Raw genomic sequence first — 18,507 nt, forward strand, 5'->3', positions numbered from 1 at the left:
CATAACCAACTGTCAAATAACTGATGTTATCAGCATCTATCAGTGAAATCTTGCTGTTTTTTTAATGGGTGTTTAATATAACAAGTATAAAGTACAAATGACAGAATATTGGTTTTATTTGACCTCTGCCTGCCCTAAAAAGTTGGTAGGTATTCCAAAAATATATACGTTGTAACAATAAGAACCAGAGCTAAGCTAAATTATAATTTTCTCCAAAACCACACCAAAATCCAAGCCGGCTGCTTTATGCATCAACAGTGATAACTTTACTTTAACAGCTTTTAACAGAATTTTTTTTTTTCTCTGCAATTAGATTGATCACATTTGTTGTATTGCAAAAGCTCTATCTGTAGACATGGCATGCTGCTTTTGTGTCAACACAATCACACACTGTTCAGCTTCAAAGACAAATTACAGACAATTTAACCCCCTTTAAATGATGTGCCAATAGAGATTTGAGCTATTTAGACCTAAGCTGTTGTAACCAGGTTGTAACTATGTTTATTTTGCTGTAAAGATCGGCTTTTTGGAATTGGAGTGTATGCATATTCAGTGTTTCTGCAGCAAGCCTCAAGTGGATGCTACATGAACTGCAGTTTTTGCACCTCCACATAGACTTAAGATTTTAAGACTGGAGTTCGCACAACTCAGATCACTAAATCTATTTATTGAAAAATTCAACAATATTCCCACTGAGATATGAAAAACTCTTAAAAGTATCCAGCTCCACGTTACACCTTGTACCCTCTGTTTTTGTTATAATAATAATAATAATAATAATAATAATAATAATAATAATAATAATAATAATAATAATAATAATATAATGTTATTATTATTATTATTATTATTATTATTATTATTATTATTATTATTATTATTAATTTTTTTAAATATATTTCTGTACATTTGTATTTTTAATTTTATATCTTTACTTTTTTTTAATATTCTATTCCATAGAGTGAACAGCTAGTGATTCTGTATTATTTTCTGCTCACATTATTTTCCTGTTAATTGTTGCACCAACACACCAAGTCAAATACCTTGTATGTGCAAATGTACTTGGCTAACTTGAGTACTTGATCATAAGGGGATATTTGTCTCCAAAGTGCTAGTTAAACTGTTGTCACTGTATGTTTCCAGACAGTCAGAAATTTGATTGGTTCTTAGTTGACAAACACAAAAGTTCAGGTTTCTCATCTTCTCAGTTCAACAGGCCACAGGAGTGATTTCAAGTACGTCATTGGGATCTCCTCCCCAGATACCGAATGTGGGAAAGAGCTTTGAACTGCTGCTTAAACCAGCCACAGAGTGGAGAAACACTTTGAGTGGGTGTATTGAAAGGAAGTTACATCCTGTGTAGGAGTAGAACAGAGTCCTGGTGTCAACGTCATAGAAGGAGACCTCTCCCTGTTCATAATCAACAAACACACCAACTGTGTTTTTGAGGGGATTGGCGTAAACATTCCCAACACATCGCTCTGTGTTGGGTCAGGGTGTTGATGCTGCATATGTCCAGTACCCATCCTCAGGACTGTGAGTGTAAATCCCCTCCCCATGAACAGAGTCTTGGGCTACTCCCAAAAGCCAGTTGTTACAACCGCTGACCCGAACCTGAAAGTAGAACCTTCCCGAGGAGAAGCCCTCCTTCCCAAGAACTAAAGGATTATAAAAAAATCTTTTCCCATTTGAAAAAGATAGAATTGACTGATGATTTTGCCCCCTCAGTTGCTTCCCATCCCCTGACACAGAAAGTCTTAAATTGGCTGTGTAGGCATCCAAAGTCACATCCACGGCATGGCACTGCTGGATCATCATCAGCTCGTCTTGTGGCGGATTCCACACTTCTTCAATAAACTCATCCGTTAGTGGTTTTTCAGACTCATCAGGGCTCACCGCCTCAAATCCATCAGATAACCTGACCTCATGAATTAGCATCCCCATCTCATTACTGAATGTCTTCTCTATCTGAGCCGCACATTTTCTCACCATCCCTACGCAAGTCTGTGGAGGGATGTCGGAGAGTTCAGGCAGTAATGGAGGATTGAAATGGGACAGAGGGTCGATTTGGTTCTCATGTGCAGACGAGTCAAGAGAGGGATATGCAAGCAGGATTTGGAGGTCATCGTCTGTTTGTAAAAGCTGCTTCATTTCAGATCTTCTTTTCCTCAACTCAGCGACTTCCTGCTCCAGCTTTGTCAGGTGGGCTTTGGCCCCTTTCTCTGCGGCTTCCTGCTTCCCTTTGATCAACTCAGTCAGCTCAGTCTGACACTTTTGCAGGGAGAGAATCAGGTCAGTGAAAATCTCGGCAATTTCTTCTAGCTCTTCTTCTACCTGTTTCTTGCTCTGTTCAACTGAGTATTTGATTTCTCTGATGCTCCTGGATTTAGCATTTTCTGTTGTTTTCATCTCTGCTGCGACATCAGCCAGTTGGGCCTTCCTCTTTGTGATTTCTTGTTGTAAATAGGCAGCTTTGTGCGTCGCATGGTCGTCTTTCAAACACATAAAGCAAACACACGTCTGGTCCACATGGCAGAAGAACTCAAACACCTTGTCATGCTTCTTACACACTCTTGCCTCCAGGTTTGACACAGGGTCAATCAGCTGGTGCCTCTTACTGGACGTGACTTCTCGATGAAGCTCAAGATGCATGTGGCAGTACGAGGACAAACACAGCAGGCATGTCTTCTGGGCCTTGATTTTTGGCGTGGTACAGATGTCGCAGGGAACCTCTCCTGGTTTGGCAGGAATGTTCTCTCCACTCCTCCACCTCATGTTGTTGAAACGCCCCACCATATCTCTGAACTCTGTGTTGACCTGAAGCTGTGGTCGGGTATGGAACTGTTTCTTGCAGAGAGGACACCGAGCCAGGTCCAGGGTGTCCCAGTATTCTGTGATACAAGCTTTGCAGTAGTTATGTCCACATGGAGTAGAGACGGGCTCCGTGAACTCATGGAGACAGATTGAACACAGGTAGTTCTCCTCAGGTGTGAGGAACCTGGGTGAGGCCATGTCTGGATGAGGGAGAGAATTTGATGTGTAAGTCAGGAAGGAAACATACATTTTGATTATGTACTCTCTCTTTGAAAAAGATGAGTATCCCTATTAACTTCAAAGAATCAAATTAATGGATCAGCCATTGTTTGTGATGCTTGTGTTTAGCCTTTTAGTTTGTGTTTTTCTCCGCTCAAAAGATTTCTTAATTTATTTTGTAGTAATGGTACACACTGAAGTTCGATGGACAAAAAGAAAAGAGTAGGTTACGTTAGCTCTGCTTGGTGAGGTTGGAGTTGGTAGAAGAGCACTGGTAGGACATAACCAGGATTCACTAAGGTTACACGCTACAGACAACTCTCGGAGCACCGGGCTGCTTTGTAGTGCTAACTAGAAAAGCACTCAGAGAGCACAGACCTCTGTCCTACTTTAATGTTATACTCCCTTTCAGCAGACTGTCTGCTACTATTTGGTGTTAGTTGTAGGTTTGTACGATACTTTGTTTCCTGACAGTGTTGAAAATTATGATGACCCAGTACATATTTCATATTCTGGATCTTAGTATCCAGAATATTGTCAGGATCTGGATTGTCAGAAATTATGGTGACCTTATCTTGTGTTGTTTTGCAAAGCAATGCGACCATTTATTGTGGAGTTATATACACGTATGGTGAAAACAGCCCTATCTCACGATGATGAAGAATTCTTTAAAAAAAATCCTGGATCCAGACAGTGATCCAGATGACCTCCAAAATTTAATCACTTCTTCCATCCCATCTTCTTCTATCCCATTTTAAACATTTCCGGAAAATAACATCCTTAGTTAACGTTCCTTAGTTTTTGAGTTATGTTGTTTACAGACATAGAGACAAACTCTCCCAAAAACATAACCTCCTTGGTGGAGGTAAGTTTTGTCTGGTACATGAAACTACGGTAAAAATCAAGTGTACAAAGTTTGCTTGTTGTTGCATTTCAAACAAAAGCTATATGTAATGGTAAATAAATAATTAACCTTGTCGCTTTGCATCCTGCAAAAAGTTGTCACCAACAAAGAAAAAATCTGCTGTCTGTTCATTTGCTTCCAAAACAAATGCATGCCTTGGGAAGAGTCACATCTTTACAACACAGAGTGATAATGCTCATGGGAAACGGAGACTTTTGTCATGGAAAAAACTACTGACCAGTTTAAGTTGTCAATTAATGGCAAACATAAAGTCCGCACAGTCCTTTAATTAATAAATATTGTCTAACTAAGACAAATTTTGTCTGAATCAACTGGAGCTCAGTAAAGCTCTGTTGAACTACAGATCCCTGTTGGCCATTTGGGGTCAGGCTCTAAGGTGTTAAAAGTTAGAACCCCAGGATCTGAAGATTGTCAGAAAACTTAACCCAAGATCAAGGGCATGATGCGTTATCTGAATAAGGTGTAGTTTACCAACAGGTAGAAATGTTCAAGTGTCTGTTTCCTGGCTGTGAACAATGAGTGCATATGGACTCAGACACCAGGGAAGAAAGAGGCACTGCAGGGATTGGAGAAGAATCAAAGGTAATGCTTAGAGGCAAACCTGGTAACTTTCTTTGGCTCTGCTGAGTGCAGCTTCTTGTAGTTACCATCCTGAGTTAGCCACAGAGCTAGCAGCACAAAATGCAGACTTTGAACATGAGCATATGGGCCATTATGATCTCCATTCAGTTAATAATAGCACCAGGCACCACTACTCATGTTTCCTGAGATGATGGAAAAAGTGATTCCTGGCTTTGCTGTCGCCTTCCTACCTTATCATAAACCTTGCCTACGGACATCTTTCAGAAGCCATATGCAAAACAAAAACAATAAAAACAACTAAAAAACCTAACTTTACTGTTTCAACTTCATGATATAAGTTCGACAACAACATAAACATCTTTACAACCAAAGCAGAACTGGAAAAAGCTTCAGTGAAGGCTTGATTACCATCTGTAGTTGATTAGTTTATATAACACTTTGCCACATGATGGCACAGAACTTAACGATTTTCATACCACAGATTTAGGTACTTACTGATTGGAACCAGTCCTCGTCTTCTTCTTCTTTGAAAAATATGCAGTCCCAAAGTTTAAACACAGCCAGGTTTTTCTGTGTTGAGAGGAGGTTTGGTTTAAAAATACCTAGGACTGTCACAGAACAGGAATGCTAGAAACATAATGTTTTTGTGTCTTTAGTAATGCTTTTGTAACTTTCCAAAGCCAGTTTCTGGGTGGAGCCTGTTTTTTTAGTTACTCCGATGAGTCACTCACACTATAAAAAGAATAATGGTTCTACTTACTTTTACTAGTTGTTTTGCAAAGCAATGAGCAAATAAGCTTATTTCTTCAACAACATTTAAACTTAAACATGTTATTTGTGTTTCAAATTAAAAAAAAGCAAATAATCATCAACCTTTGTCAATTCAGTAAGAACAGTTGCAGAAGTCAATATTGTGACTATATTTTTTCACCAAACAAGTCTCTCTTGCAGCCCAAAGCTCCAGAAAATGTCAGTGTATGTCTGTTTAAGATTAAGAAAATGAACCAAGGTGCGCAGTTCATCTTTACCTTCCAAGAATTCTCCGTCAGACACTCTGTCAGTTGAAAGAAGAGAAAGAGAGTTTGCTTTTAGTTGTGAAGTTTCATTTTTAGAGAATGACACATGATCCCTCCCATCCTGTCTCCCCTCCTCTTCCTGGAGAAAGGTCTGAAGCATTTCCCCAGATTTTTTTTTACCCTTTCTGAGTGAAGCAGCTGAATCAGCAGAGGATATATTTGTGAAAATAAAAGGAACAACATTTCTTTATTTCTTGTTATAAAGTTAGTTCAGCTCAGTTTTTGTTTTCTTTTGGAAATGTAACCACAAAGTCTTTAATAGACGTAATAAAAAAAGATTCTTGAATAAGTTAAATAGATTGAGTCAGACAACCTGCAGACAGGTGGTACACGGTGCAGAGTAATCTGTTTGCACACGTGAAAAAGTGAGGGTGTAAGGTTGCATGAAACAGAATTGGTCGAATTAAACAGAAAGACGCAGTCAAAAGCCACAGTCTTTTTTCATTGTATTGCAGTAAACAGTCAAAGTACTTAAGTACAAGTGATGCAGTGCTCAGCCAGTCATTTGCATTAGAGATCATTGTAAAGAAACATCATCAGTGAACTTGACCTTTGACCCCGCTCAGGTGGAAAGAGACTGCTCTGCTGTGTGAGTAAATAATAGACCACATATTTCATGGAATTTCAGCCAAAACTGGAAAGTCAAAATTTGGCTCCAAATTTCAGGTCTGGACCTTACGTTCTGAGCTCACTTTGGGAAAACCCAAAACAGAGGTTTTAGCCCTCAGACCTGATTCAGGATGCGTTGTTGTCACCTGGGATGGCATGGGCTTCGAAGAGGGACACATATTTCATGAAATTTCAGCCAAAACTGGAAAGTCAAAATTTGGCTCGGAAACATTAGGGTTGGCCCCCTTTTGTTCTAGCCACTTTTGATGGCTACTTCCAGCAGGATAAGGAGCCATGCCATTAATCTGGAATCACTAAAACAGGTTTTTTGAATATGACAATGAGTTCCCTGATCTCAAAAGGCCTCCCCTGATCTCAATCCAATAGAGCTTGTTTGGGATGTGGTTGAATGGATGATTCTCATCATGGATGTTCAGCCGACAAATCTGCGGCAACTGTGTGATGCTGTCATGTCAATATGGACCAAACTCTCTGAGGAATTTTTCCAGTACCTTGTTGAATCTATGCCACAGACGATTAAGGCAGTTCTGAAGGCAAAAGTGGGTCCAACACGGTACTAGCAAGGTGTACCTGATAAATGGCCAGTGAGTGTACTTAGAGTGTGAATCTTCTTCAACTTATATTCAGGTTAAATGATGCAAAGATAAGACAATCAACAAAGTAACGGCTGGGCATCAGCTCTTCTTCACATTTAATGTTTCGGATTTACAGAGACCACTTTCTGGAGTTTTGAATTGAGAATTCTGCCACTCAACAGCTCAGAGTCCTCTTTGCTGACTTTTTCTTTTTCATAACGCACTCAACATTTCCAGTGAGTGTAAATTCAGGACTTTAGGCGGAGGGCTTCACTGCTTTTGAGTTATAACATTCGTATGTGTTGATGCCATAAGAGCCCTTTTTTTCAAATTAATCACATTACTTATAACCAGAGTACTTTTTTACAGTCAACATAAAAACATCAGTCATCACAGTATAAATTGGTGCATTTATTATATCCAATACAAATCAGATATTACAGGAGACAAAAAGTCACATGTGAACAGTCCAAAGCGGAGAAATATCAGACCAGGTATAACAGAGAGTTCGTTATATTTTTTCATCTTAAGTTTAACTCAAACCAAAAGAACATTTTATTTTACAGCTTCAGGAAGTTTCTTGGCCGGCAGATCAGCAAGAGCGAGGAGAAGGTGCGAAGAAGTAAAGAGCCAGAAGGATGAGGTAGACCACCACGAGAACTGTGCCTGTGAACAACATCATACGTTATATCAACTCAATTTTCAAACTGGATAACTGAATAATTTTGTGTCTTGAAGACTGACCCTGAAAGTAGTCGCATTTTCCATCCATGAAGATGTAGTTCACCAGGATGACACTGAAGATGCTCGCCCACAGATGGACGTCACTGAACACGAGCAGGAATCCAACATCCTGGGAGGACAAGGTAAAATAGTAATTCATATTTGAAGTGATTGTTTGAACAAGATGGGTGTTGATGACAAAGGCTGAGGACTTACATAGAATGCATTGAAGAGAATGAGCAGGGGGATTTGGATCATGCAGACTTGCACAGCGATGCAACTCCCCACCTCAAGGCTGCAGAAACAATAAGTTATATAAATGCTTATGTAACTCTTCCATACAAAAGCTCATTCTATACAATAACTTGTTCTAATCTTGGACTTAAACAACAAAGGCTGATGCAGATCAAATACGTAGACTTTTAACATAAGATGCTGCAAACCATAGAAGAATCTTTATATCTCTTTTTGATAAAATCTATGGCTTTTGTAGATAAACAAATGATAACAGGTGTTGTAAAGAATGTTATGCTTAACACATTCAGACCTCAAGCTGATGTTGTTCTGTAGTGCAAACTGGATGCCGTTGACAATCTCAGGGAGTTCTGGGACCATGGCCAACACTGTGACGCCAATAAAATACTGTACCGTAAAAAAAAAAAATGTAAATAAAAACAAAGAAGCTCTGATGTGTTTTTTAATTTTCATCAGGTAATGAATTTTAAATATCTTGGCGTTGAAAATTGAAATCTCACAAACCTTTTCACCTCCTTTCTGTAAAATATAGCTTTCTGAGTACCTGAGAGATGGTTGAATGTGTCAGCATGGGCTCAATGTTCTCTGTGCTGAGGTCAGCGCAGGCGGCCATCAACAACGTGGCAACAATCAGCACAGCAAGAGCCCTCCACCGAGACCAGTGGACCACATGGTGACCTATGGATGATAAGACACCGTTGGCGAGTGGAAGTGTGAAATATACAACTTACCTCTGAAGTGGCAGTGTTTCCTCTCAGTTTCCTGTTTCACATGAATCCAAAAAGTCTCCCATATTTGTGTCCTCCACCCTCACATGCTGAAGAGCATGGCATGCACTGCAAAGGGGAAAGCTGTCCTTACATGCAAAAACCAAGTTAATGAAGCAGACAGGCTTTCATCACAGTGGTTAATACTACTACGTGCACACCACACACCACACACACCTGTTGCAACCCCCTGGCTTGTGGTAACAATGCTGGCATTAATACACGAGTTGTGTGCTGCCAGGGTACGACCAGAGGTGACCTCACCAGTGGGGTGATGAGTGCTGGTGCCCTCTTGTGCGTACTGACCGTGTCCGTGGCCCCCTTGGCCGTCGCTGATATGGATGTCATAGATGTGGGAGTGGGTCTTCAGGGTAAAGATGAGGCCGATCAGGTACGCGGCAGGCAAGAGCACAGAAATTGTGTACACCAGGGGTCTGGGAAGCATTCATTCATTCATTCAATACAACAAATTAAGAGAACTTTAAAAACTTGCTAGAATCTGTGGAGCACCCGGACTTACTCAATTTGGGACAGAACCAAATGTGGATCGGTTTGACTCTGTTGAACAGAAAATTGAAGATCAAAATGACAAAGAAACAATAAAAATGTTTTTTTTTCTAACTTATCCCACTCTGAAGTAGAGTACCTGGCTTTCACAGTCCTGTTTTTGGATGTAGAGGTGACAATATCAAGACAACACTTTACACCACTATCCTAGCTGGCAGGCCATAATGACAAGTTTTGCCTGCGCCCCATGACGTGATACTATAAAATAAGACCACAAAATCTTCCAGAACATGTGTCCTGAGGTAATAAATCAAGCAAAAAGTGGAATTTTTTTTTTCACTCTGGTTATATACTTAAAGGTTGGGTTGACTCCTGAAACAATTAAATGTCAGCATCTGTATCTGCCTTAACCCCCACCTCTGCCTGTATGTTGATGTTTTGGTTGTTTCAGGACATTCCTTGACAGAGAGTAAGTGTGATTACATCAGCCAATCACTAAGTGCCCAGTGGGATAAAGTTTTTGAAGGTGAAGCTTGGCTCGACTTTCACTTGCTTTCAGGCTTTTGGATAGCAGCACAAGTTGGTATGTGTCAAATACCCGTGATTAGCTTGTGCTAACATGCCAGGTCAGGTGCACGGCTCTCGAGTCTCTCCCATGTAGAAATGTGATGCTACAGGTGGTTTCTGGGCTAGTGAGTTTGTTCATGTAGTCACAGTCAGAGGCAGTGGGTGTGCGCTGCCGCTGGCACTGATCCAAGGAGGAGAAGCCCAATTTGAATGTTGTGTTTACTAACAAGTAACAAAAATCCCTGCAGACCCTACCTCTAAACATCTATGTCTAATCCATAGACTGTATAATTACTGGACATTGTCTCCCTGACATCACCCATCTGTTCCTGAGAAGAAAGTGAAGCACATCTGCAATAGCGGCCATATTGGAAGTGGCAAGGTCTTTGGGTATAGGCTTTAGGGCGCCCCTAGGTCACGTGACCTACGCTTGTGACTCTGATTGGACAAGCTTGCAGTCTTAATACCTTCTGAACTGCAGAATCAGAAAAAAATCCCCCCCGTACAGTATGTGCCGATAGTGAAATTAGCGATTCAGGCTGTAAATGGGTTAATTTCTGCTATGAAAACTGCTTTCTTTGGTTTGGTGTGTATGTGACTCCCTGTACTTCCGGAGCCAGCCTCAAGCGGACACTCGAGAAACAGCAGATTTTAGCACTTCAGCATTGCCTCATTTTCTTAGACCAGAGGTTGCCACTTGGTCCAACCTGTGGTGTTGGTCCCCATTGACTACAACAACACTACAGGTTTATTGCAGATGAGCAGTGTAGCGCTTCCAAAAAGAGCCACATCTTTGAGTTTTCACCAGAGACCATAGGAAAGATCTCTCTATGGCAGGGGATTCAAATTTACCAATGTGTCAACGTGAAGGTCATTAACCATAGCAAACATGATTCAAACTCCTCATTTTTTGAGGTCAGGTGTAATCTGAAGCCTTGAATTAAGATTGCTGAACTTCAATAATCATGAAATGGTAACAGGTTGACTCAGCCCACCGTGTCATAGTGACAGTCCTTGCAGACAAACGGTGTGCTGCCATTCCCTGGAACGTTGGAGCAGCTGTCACACACCAGATTACCAAATACCTTTGAGAAGAGTGTGGGAGCAAACACACCTAGAGACAATATGGAAACATGACAGTCAAGTGAAAAAACTTCTACTCTTTTTAACAGCATAATTCTCATGTAACCAGTTAAATGCACATACCTCCTATGGATATGAACAGCAGAGCTGAGCTCACGCCTGCTGAGCGGCTGTTAAATCTCTGCTCCCTGTGTTTGATGCCCCCAATGATCATACAGATTCCCTGGGGAGAAGACAGACCAGGCAGTCAGGGTGAGGTAGGAACAAGCAGCTCAGCACCAACTGAATGTGACGGAGCCCCATCCTTTAGAGCAGGTGAAACATGTAATCCTAATGAACACCCTTCAAAAGGCACTCACTGGTATGAACAGGATGCATCCCAGCAAAGTCCCAGTGAGAGCTGCTTTCACGATTTCTTCATAACATTTAGTGCCTGCTCGGACACCCTGGAGCAAGGCTGTGATGTAGAACGTCATCTCTGTGATGGAGCCAAATGTGGCGTTCACCACGGCTCCCACTGCAAAGTTGCTCTGTGCAGAAATGCTGTGGAAATACACACAATTACCAATCAATAAATACCAATAAATTGAGATTTCACAACATTTTCACCAAAAAAAAACTTACCTGGCTATGCCCATGCCAATGTAGTAAGATAGAGGAATGATGGAGCTGATAGCTGTGGCAAACTTGGTCTCTGCACTGAAATAATTGTGGTCGTGATCAGTGTAGCCGATGATCAAAGTGACAATAACTAAGGGGAGGAGATCTGGAAGGAGCAGGGACTTAAGGAGAACAAATGGATCACCCAGATCCTGGCTTGTACCTCTTTTTCAGGTCAAATTATTTGTCTTGCTAACACAACTTTAGCACAAAATATTGTGTGAGTTGTGGGTCTAAAAATACTGTTACTTTGCCTTAGGTTTGTGGTCTCAGCTTGTGGGACAAGAGCCCCCAAAAAAGCTATGGAGCCTTTTGTTGTGAGCAATGGGTAAGAAAAATTCCTGGCTGCATTTTTGTTTGGGAGACAATAGATGGCAGTAACGCGCAGATTTCAGAAGTTTGTAGTGGCTGGCATCAAAGAAGTAATGGTGGGTCCAGATGACGGTAGCTCAAGACTTCTACTTAAAACACATTTCCCTTTGTCATGCCCAACACAAGAGACCAAAAAGGATACTAAGAGCGAAGATGTTGATTCCTTGGACAGTGTATTTGTAGTAATACACGTTGAATGCATGATAACAGCATAAAGTGACTTTGGTCTCATATCCATGTGCCTGCAAAAGACAAAAACAATGAGTTTAAAATCTGTTTCTGTGAAGTTTCTGATCCATTTCTCGTAGTTTTGGCTCATTGTTAAACAGACGTACCCATCCAAGTGCTCCTATGAGTTACAGCATCGAATTTATGAATAAAGTTCTAAATTTTGTCAAGTGCACCAACAAAAACAAAAACAAAGAATAGCTTGAAATGCCTCACAAACCAAAATTTAGACTGCAAAGCTCTGAACAGTGTGCAGAAACTCAAGAACTCTTACAGCTGGCATCTTGAAGTAAATGTTTTTATCATGATGTGAAATATAGAGAACCAAAACTGCCAAAAAAAAAAAGAACTTTTCTCACTGTATATTGCTTCTTACTGTGGCTGTTGGCCAGCACATCTAGTCCATTTCTGCACTCACTTGTCGATCAGCCAGTACGCAAACAGCTGAACCTTTCCTTCTGTATTAAATGCTGACATTGTCTGCAGCATAAATATAATTTTACATATATATATATATATATATATATCATTTTATTTATTAGCAGAGTGCTTTATTGATATCTAATTCTATTTTTATAAATTTTTTCACATTTATTTCCACATACATTTTTATTTTTGTGCTTATAATTTTTTTGGTATTTATTTGTATATAGTTTTTATTTTTTGTTTTTATTTCAACTTTTACTTTCACTTTTATTTTTAATTTTGGCAGTTTTTGTCATCAGTAGTGAACATGTGAGAGTTTAAGAAACAGGGAACACAAGACTAGGTGAAAGTAGTAAAAAATGGTTCTGAATGCAGCATAAGAAGTATGAGGGGCTAAAAATGTTTGCAGGTCAAGATACTCTGCTCAAAATTCAGATTCTGATCCTGCCATAGAAAAAATACAGCATTCAAAAATCTGAAAGAAAAAAAAAGTGTTTTTAAATATTGATCTCCATTCTATTGATACTCTTATTTTTGTATTTATTTCCACATTCATTTTTATTTTCAATTTTTAATCTAATTTTGCATTTATCCATTTATTCATTTATTTATATATTCATTCATGTATATTTATCTATTTTTGCTATTATTTTCACGTTTATTTTGATTTTGGCAATTTTGACTTCTAAATTGAAAATGTGAGAGTTCAAAAAAACAGAGGACACAAGACTAGGCTAAATTAATGAAACTGCAGAAAAATGGTTCAGAATGCAGTCTGGGGCTTAAAATGTTTGCAGGTCAAAATACTCTGCTCAAAATTCAGATCCTGATCCTGCCAGAAAAAAAACTGACATGTTTAACCTCACATTGCCCTCTAGTGGAGTAATATTTTCCTTTTAAAGAAGCAGAGTTTGGTGACATTTCCCCAGCATGTTACGCTGCAAAAAATTACTACTTATAATCTGGTATCCAATGACAATTGAGAGACATTCGAGGTCAGATTTCATAAGCCTGTAATGTTGGAACAGATTGGTTCAGTCTGGCACCCATACAGAAGGGTCCCAAAAAAGTAGGCTGGCTGTTTTTGGGGATCTGTCCCGGGATAAGTCAGTGGAAACGCCACCAAATGTGCGCTGTACCGGGACGAACCGAACCGGTCTGCTTGGTGGAAACGCGGCTTTAGTGACAGAATTTTTTACAGAGATCACTAAACAAGAACAGCATTCCTTTTTCTCCCCACAGCTAATGAATACGCAAGTAAGGGTTGGTGGCCTAGTTGGTGGTACATCTGCAATGAAGGTCAATATAACACTCATTCTATGCTATGATGGTTGATCTTTAAGAAACGCCAAGATTTTAGGAAATATCCGGTACCTTTTCCACCTTGTGAATCTGGATGTCCTTTGGTGAAGCAAGCAGAACGGTGGATAGAACGCGAGCGTTCATCTTGGCGACAGGTATAGTAAAAACCAGCAGCCAGGAGAGCACACAGGCCAGACAGTGGAACACAACCACTATGGGGTAACCCAGCAGCAACCAGACGTAAGTACTGACATGACACTACAGAAGAGCATGGAGCAAATTATTTACAATTAGAAACAGATATCAAAAGTCATTCTTTTTGCCTTCCCTACCCAGTGTTTTGAAGTTTTTCTAGCAGGTGGTTCTGGGACGGGGAGCTCAACAGGGATTGGAGAAGAAACCAAAAGAGGTGCTGCATCTTTAGTGTCCTCACCGTCCCTCTCTTCAGGAATGACCTCACACTTTGGGGGTTTGATTATGGATCTCCGGACCACATCACCAGGCTGAATAAAAAAGAAGATGATGACCAATGTATTTAGAAAAAAAAAGATTTAGTCAGATTTAAAAACATTTTGTGGCTATTTCTTGTTTCAACAACTAAATTTAGTACAGAAGCTTCAATATCACATTAGCAGGATACACTAGCTTTGGAAGACCACAAACAGAACATTATGTTACCTTTTCTACAGACTTTCCAAAAGGCCAAATGAGGTACAAAGCTATCCGTAAACACAGTTTGCCTGAGAAAATAACAGGAGAAAATAAATTACGTTACACATTCCAGGAAAAACTCATTATTTAGAAATATGCATTTGTTTTACAGCACACCTACCATAAGGTGCTCCAAGGATGGTTAGAAACATCACAGGACTGATGAGGAGGTAGATTAGAGACATCCACCACCCAAATATGAATACATAAACTATGTTACCAAAGGTGACGACTGAGCCTAAAGAAGAGGAGAAATTTAAGTAATAGGTTACAGCTTTCACTTTAAGGTCACATACTTGTTACCATAGTATCTGGTAGGGATGCAGCAATCCGATCTTGGTATCGGGTATCAGCCCCAATACAGCCCCTTAAAGCTGGGTGGGTATCAATTGGTACCAATTGGTAATCAATTGGTATTTACAATTGAATTTTCATTTCTGTAAGTTCTAAAACCTTGTTTTAACCAAACTGCTGTTAAACATTTAAGCACTTCTAGTTCAAATAGATATCAACCTCAGCAATTCCGTTCATGTCTTTTGCTGAAAGCATAACCAGTCTTAACCCCTACAGTAGGACATGCAGGTTATTATTTAACACTTGTATCAGTATCGGTATTGGTCGATACCCAAACCCCGGAATCGGTATCTGTAACAAAACCAGAAAAGTTGGATCGGTGCATCTCTAGTATCAGGGTTCACTTAAAACAGAATTTAAGTCCAATGAAGAAAGAGGAAGAGTACCTTCTTGTGGTTTCACGATGCTTAGATCAGAGTGGAGCTCTTTGACGATCTCTGATTGGTCCTCAATTGGTTTTTCTGTTACATTCCCCTTCCACTTCCTGAAGCCAAACTGAAGAAAGAAGAGTTTAAAATCTTACAGATGCAATGTCAGATTAAAAGCTTACAAAAATATTTTTTACTTTGAAAAAATGTTATTTTAGTAAACATACTTTATGTTTGAAGCATTATTTAGAGACAGTAATGGAGTAAAAGAAAAATAATCCTTCTGTCTAAAGCACCTGACAGCAGAGCTCCTTTCAGCCTGAAGAGATTACTAAACTGAGCCAGAGTGTTTCGTGTCATACCTTGTAGTTGTTGGCCTCTCTGTGAGCCTCCACCTCATTCTCTGCTCTGATCGTTGTCTTTGAGGTGGCCTCATGCCAGCCTTCTTCCCCATAACGTGATGGAGTAGACCTTGCTCCTCGGGATGGAGTTGACCGGGCTGAGGCAGCGTGTCCACCTGTGCACATCAACATATGAGGAGAAAATGAAAGACTAAATGTGCAAACATAAAAAAACTCCAATAACTCTTTTTATGGAGTGCTTCATTCACCTCTATGGACAGTGAGGAAACATTTGGGTGTGTAGTGGCAGAAGTGGTGGGCTGAAGCGTCATGTGAGGGCGTCTCTGTTGTGCCGAGCTCTGGATGATGGGGAGTGATGCCGAGCCAGTCAGTCTGGGACTGTTGCCTTGAGAAGCGGTGATTCTGCTCATGATCTGCACAGTTATCTGAAGACGAATAAAGCAGATTGAACTTTGATATTGGCTGTTTAAATCTCCTCCCAAAAAAGGCTGGTAAAAAATGTGCTTCAACACAAATAGGTCACATCACATCTGCACTGTGTGGAGACTGACCACTGTCCGGAATCAACGCCCTTCTGCTACAACAAGTAGACATGACGAGTGTGACTAACAAAAACCTCCTGAGAGTCATGCAGGGTGTCACTTCTCCCCCTGCCTCTGCACACTGATGTGTACCACAACCAATCACATTATTAATGCATTGCAACACATGGAGATAAGACAACTTAGCGGTCTGAGATATGCTTTGAAATTAAAAATGAAAACGTGGTTTAAGCTGAATGTCAGTTTGCTTCCATATATGCAGCATATCACAATGCCATTTTTTCCATGTCCATTAAAATTGAGAAATCACAACCCAACAATGTTTTAGTAGGCTTAGAAAGATCTAAAGGTGGTTTGGAAGAATCTCTGAGTATTCAGAACTCACTTTTTTCATGAACAGATAGTTGTTATATCCACTTCTGGAAGTTTCTTGAAGCAAACTTAAAACTTTAAAAACTAAAAATCTGGCAGAAACTCTAATATGATGTCCATTTATTTTCATATTTCAGTATGTAAGGACTCTTATCACACAGATATAGTGAATGTGCACACTCTGATCCGGCGGATGGAAAGCAACACAGGTGGAGCTGATTAACGCACCTCTGCTCAATTGAAAAGCCTTAACAAAATGTTGTTTTCAAATACGAGCCCTTCTACATTAAGATCGATTTCTAATAAACCTCATTCTGAAATAACTAACTGTTGGGGTAGATAAAATGAAGACAACGGGAGCAAATTTGTCCATAGTTCGTAGTTTCCTCTCACCTGAATCTGCCGCAGATCTCGTCCGCAGATTGTCCGCATCGCCTGGCGCCAGTGAGTTCGACTTGTGGTTCGACATTTTTCTTATTAATCCACCAGTGGTGTTCTTCAGTCACCCGAGCATTGATGTTCCAGTCCCTCAGAGAGCCACTCAGTCGGCTATCAAGCAGCAGCCTGCTCTGACGTCATACTAATAGACAGGGATGGGTGGAGGGGGAGTTGTAGGGTGGACGACTTCATGAAGTCGAGCTGACAGAGGCGTAATATATTTTAAACGGCAGTTTTTATGTTACTAATTTTAGTTTCTTCATTTATTTATATACGTTTTTTTTTTAAAGTTTAACATCCAACATCTATACAGATCCGAAAATACAACCACATAAGGGTCATTCTTTAAATGCGGTGCCTTTGGGTTCATAGAAATGGTAAAGAAAAAAAAAAAAGAAAAAAAAAAAAAAAATATATATATATATATATATATATATATATATATATATATATATATATATATATATATATATATATATATATATATATATATTGATGTTTCTTCTTAAAAACATGACTTAGCTTTATGAAAAGCATAAAGGTCAATCTCAATCTGCTAAATTTATAATATTTTTTAAAGTTTTGAAAATATATGTCACAGTGAATGTGTCCACTGTGTTGTGTCCACCGTGTTATCCATAAGGATAACACGGTGGACATTTTACAACAAAATAGCTTTTAGCCTAGCTTCATTAGCATTTAAGCTAACAGGATTTTTGATAGCTGACAAGAAATTAACATTTTTATCCAGGAACCTTTTTTAAATTGTTATATTTGATAATTTTCTTCATAAAACTGGGATAACACTGTGGACATATTATGATTGACCACATTAGATCTTTATCATAAAAGAGTAACTATAATAAAATTAACAAAAGAAAAGAAACAAAAACAAAAGAAACTTACCACTGTTAAATTTCCCTCCTCTGGAATGACATCACATCAAAAGACTGCATCATGCTGATGTGGGTGGAGCCTTCTTAGAGGTACAGTTACTTAGGATAACACGATGGACACTAAATCCAGGGACAAATATTAAACTGCAATTTTAGACAAAAATATAATTTTTTGCTGATGAAATTATCAAATATATAAAGAACCCCTTATAGCTGAATAAAAATATCCGGAAATATTTTGGAAAAACAACAACAACAACAACAACAACAACAACATAATTTTCTTGAACGAAACAGTGGAAAGGGCAATGGGGACATGGCAAAATAGCACATTTTTAATTTTTTTAAATGGTATTTTTCAAAAACTGTTTGATTTTTTTGAGTTATATCCTTGTGCTTTTAACAGATAATTAGTGAAATTTCACTAAAATAAATTTTTTATTTTTTATTTTAAGCTATTATTTTCAGAAAATACAGCTGGATTTAGGCTCGGGACGCAAAAGGCACCGCATTTAAAGAATGACCCATAAAGTGAAAGAAAACGTTTTTGTTTGTTTTAGTCAGGTTGAATGAGGTTGAATACATGGTGGTCCATTGTTACAACCTACCCCACTACTGGGGTAGTGGGGTAGGTTGTTACAGTTAGACGAAAAAAGTTGGACAAAAAAAGCAAAAACAGGAACCAAATGGGTTTTCTCAAAACCAGGTTTCGGGGCCCCTGAAAAATAGCCCACAAAAAAAACTGCTTTTTTC

At 39.3% G+C, this 18,507-nt stretch overlaps 2 protein-coding genes across 2 annotated transcripts; both read right to left on the bottom strand.

Annotated features, from left to right (window-relative positions):
* Positions 1 to 916: 916 nt before the first annotated feature.
* On the bottom strand, positions 917 to 5,638 carry LOC141810782 (E3 ubiquitin/ISG15 ligase TRIM25-like). The gene is made up of 3 exons (XM_074698591.1): positions 5,569 to 5,638; positions 5,036 to 5,110; positions 917 to 3,014 (listed from the first exon to the last, which is right to left on the bottom strand). Exon 3 carries the CDS (start codon positions 3,010 to 3,012, stop codon positions 1,492 to 1,494), a length of 1,521 nt encoding a protein of 506 aa, XP_074554692.1. The 5' UTR covers positions 3,013 to 3,014; positions 5,036 to 5,110; positions 5,569 to 5,638; the 3' UTR covers positions 917 to 1,491.
* A 1,636-nt stretch (positions 5,639 to 7,274) lies between these two features.
* Positions 7,275 to 16,985, bottom strand: cax1 (cation/H+ exchanger protein 1). Its single transcript, XM_074698820.1, has 20 exons — positions 16,814 to 16,985; positions 15,755 to 15,931; positions 15,507 to 15,661; positions 15,163 to 15,271; positions 14,544 to 14,660; positions 14,390 to 14,451; positions 14,044 to 14,214; positions 13,784 to 13,969; positions 11,898 to 11,997; positions 11,348 to 11,489; positions 11,083 to 11,266; positions 10,847 to 10,946; positions 10,636 to 10,754; positions 9,087 to 9,124; positions 8,873 to 9,000; positions 8,344 to 8,477; positions 8,092 to 8,186; positions 7,761 to 7,839; positions 7,566 to 7,674; positions 7,275 to 7,487 (listed from the first exon to the last, which is right to left on the bottom strand). The coding sequence occupies exons 1-20, from the start codon at positions 16,887 to 16,889 to the stop codon at positions 7,414 to 7,416; spliced, it is 2,355 nt and encodes a 784-aa protein (XP_074554921.1). The 5' UTR covers positions 16,890 to 16,985; the 3' UTR covers positions 7,275 to 7,413.
* Between the last annotated feature and the right edge of the window lie 1,522 nt (positions 16,986 to 18,507).

Source organism: Halichoeres trimaculatus, unplaced genomic scaffold (genome assembly GCF_033239565.1).
Source record: "Halichoeres trimaculatus isolate MK-OKI-2021-1 unplaced genomic scaffold, fHalTri1.1 fHalTri1_scaffold_21, whole genome shotgun sequence".
In the NCBI taxonomy this organism is placed as follows: domain Eukaryota; kingdom Metazoa; phylum Chordata; class Actinopteri; order Labriformes; family Labridae; genus Halichoeres; species Halichoeres trimaculatus.

Coding starts and splice junctions, on each gene's coding strand:
- cax1 (XM_074698820.1), bottom strand. CDS start 16,889: ATGTCGAACCACAAGTCGAACTCACTGGCGCCAGGCGATGCGGACAAT. Junction 15,272..15,506: donor GAGAGGCCAACAACTACAAG/GTATGACACGAA, acceptor TTCTTTCTTCAG/TTTGGCTTCAGGAAGTGGAA. Junction 13,970..14,043: donor GAAAAACTTCAAAACACTGG/GTAGGGAAGGCA, acceptor GCTCTTCTGTAG/TGTCATGTCAGTACTTACGT.
- LOC141810782 (XM_074698591.1), bottom strand. CDS start 3,012: ATGGCCTCACCCAGGTTCCTCACACCTGAGGAGAACTACCTGTGTTCA.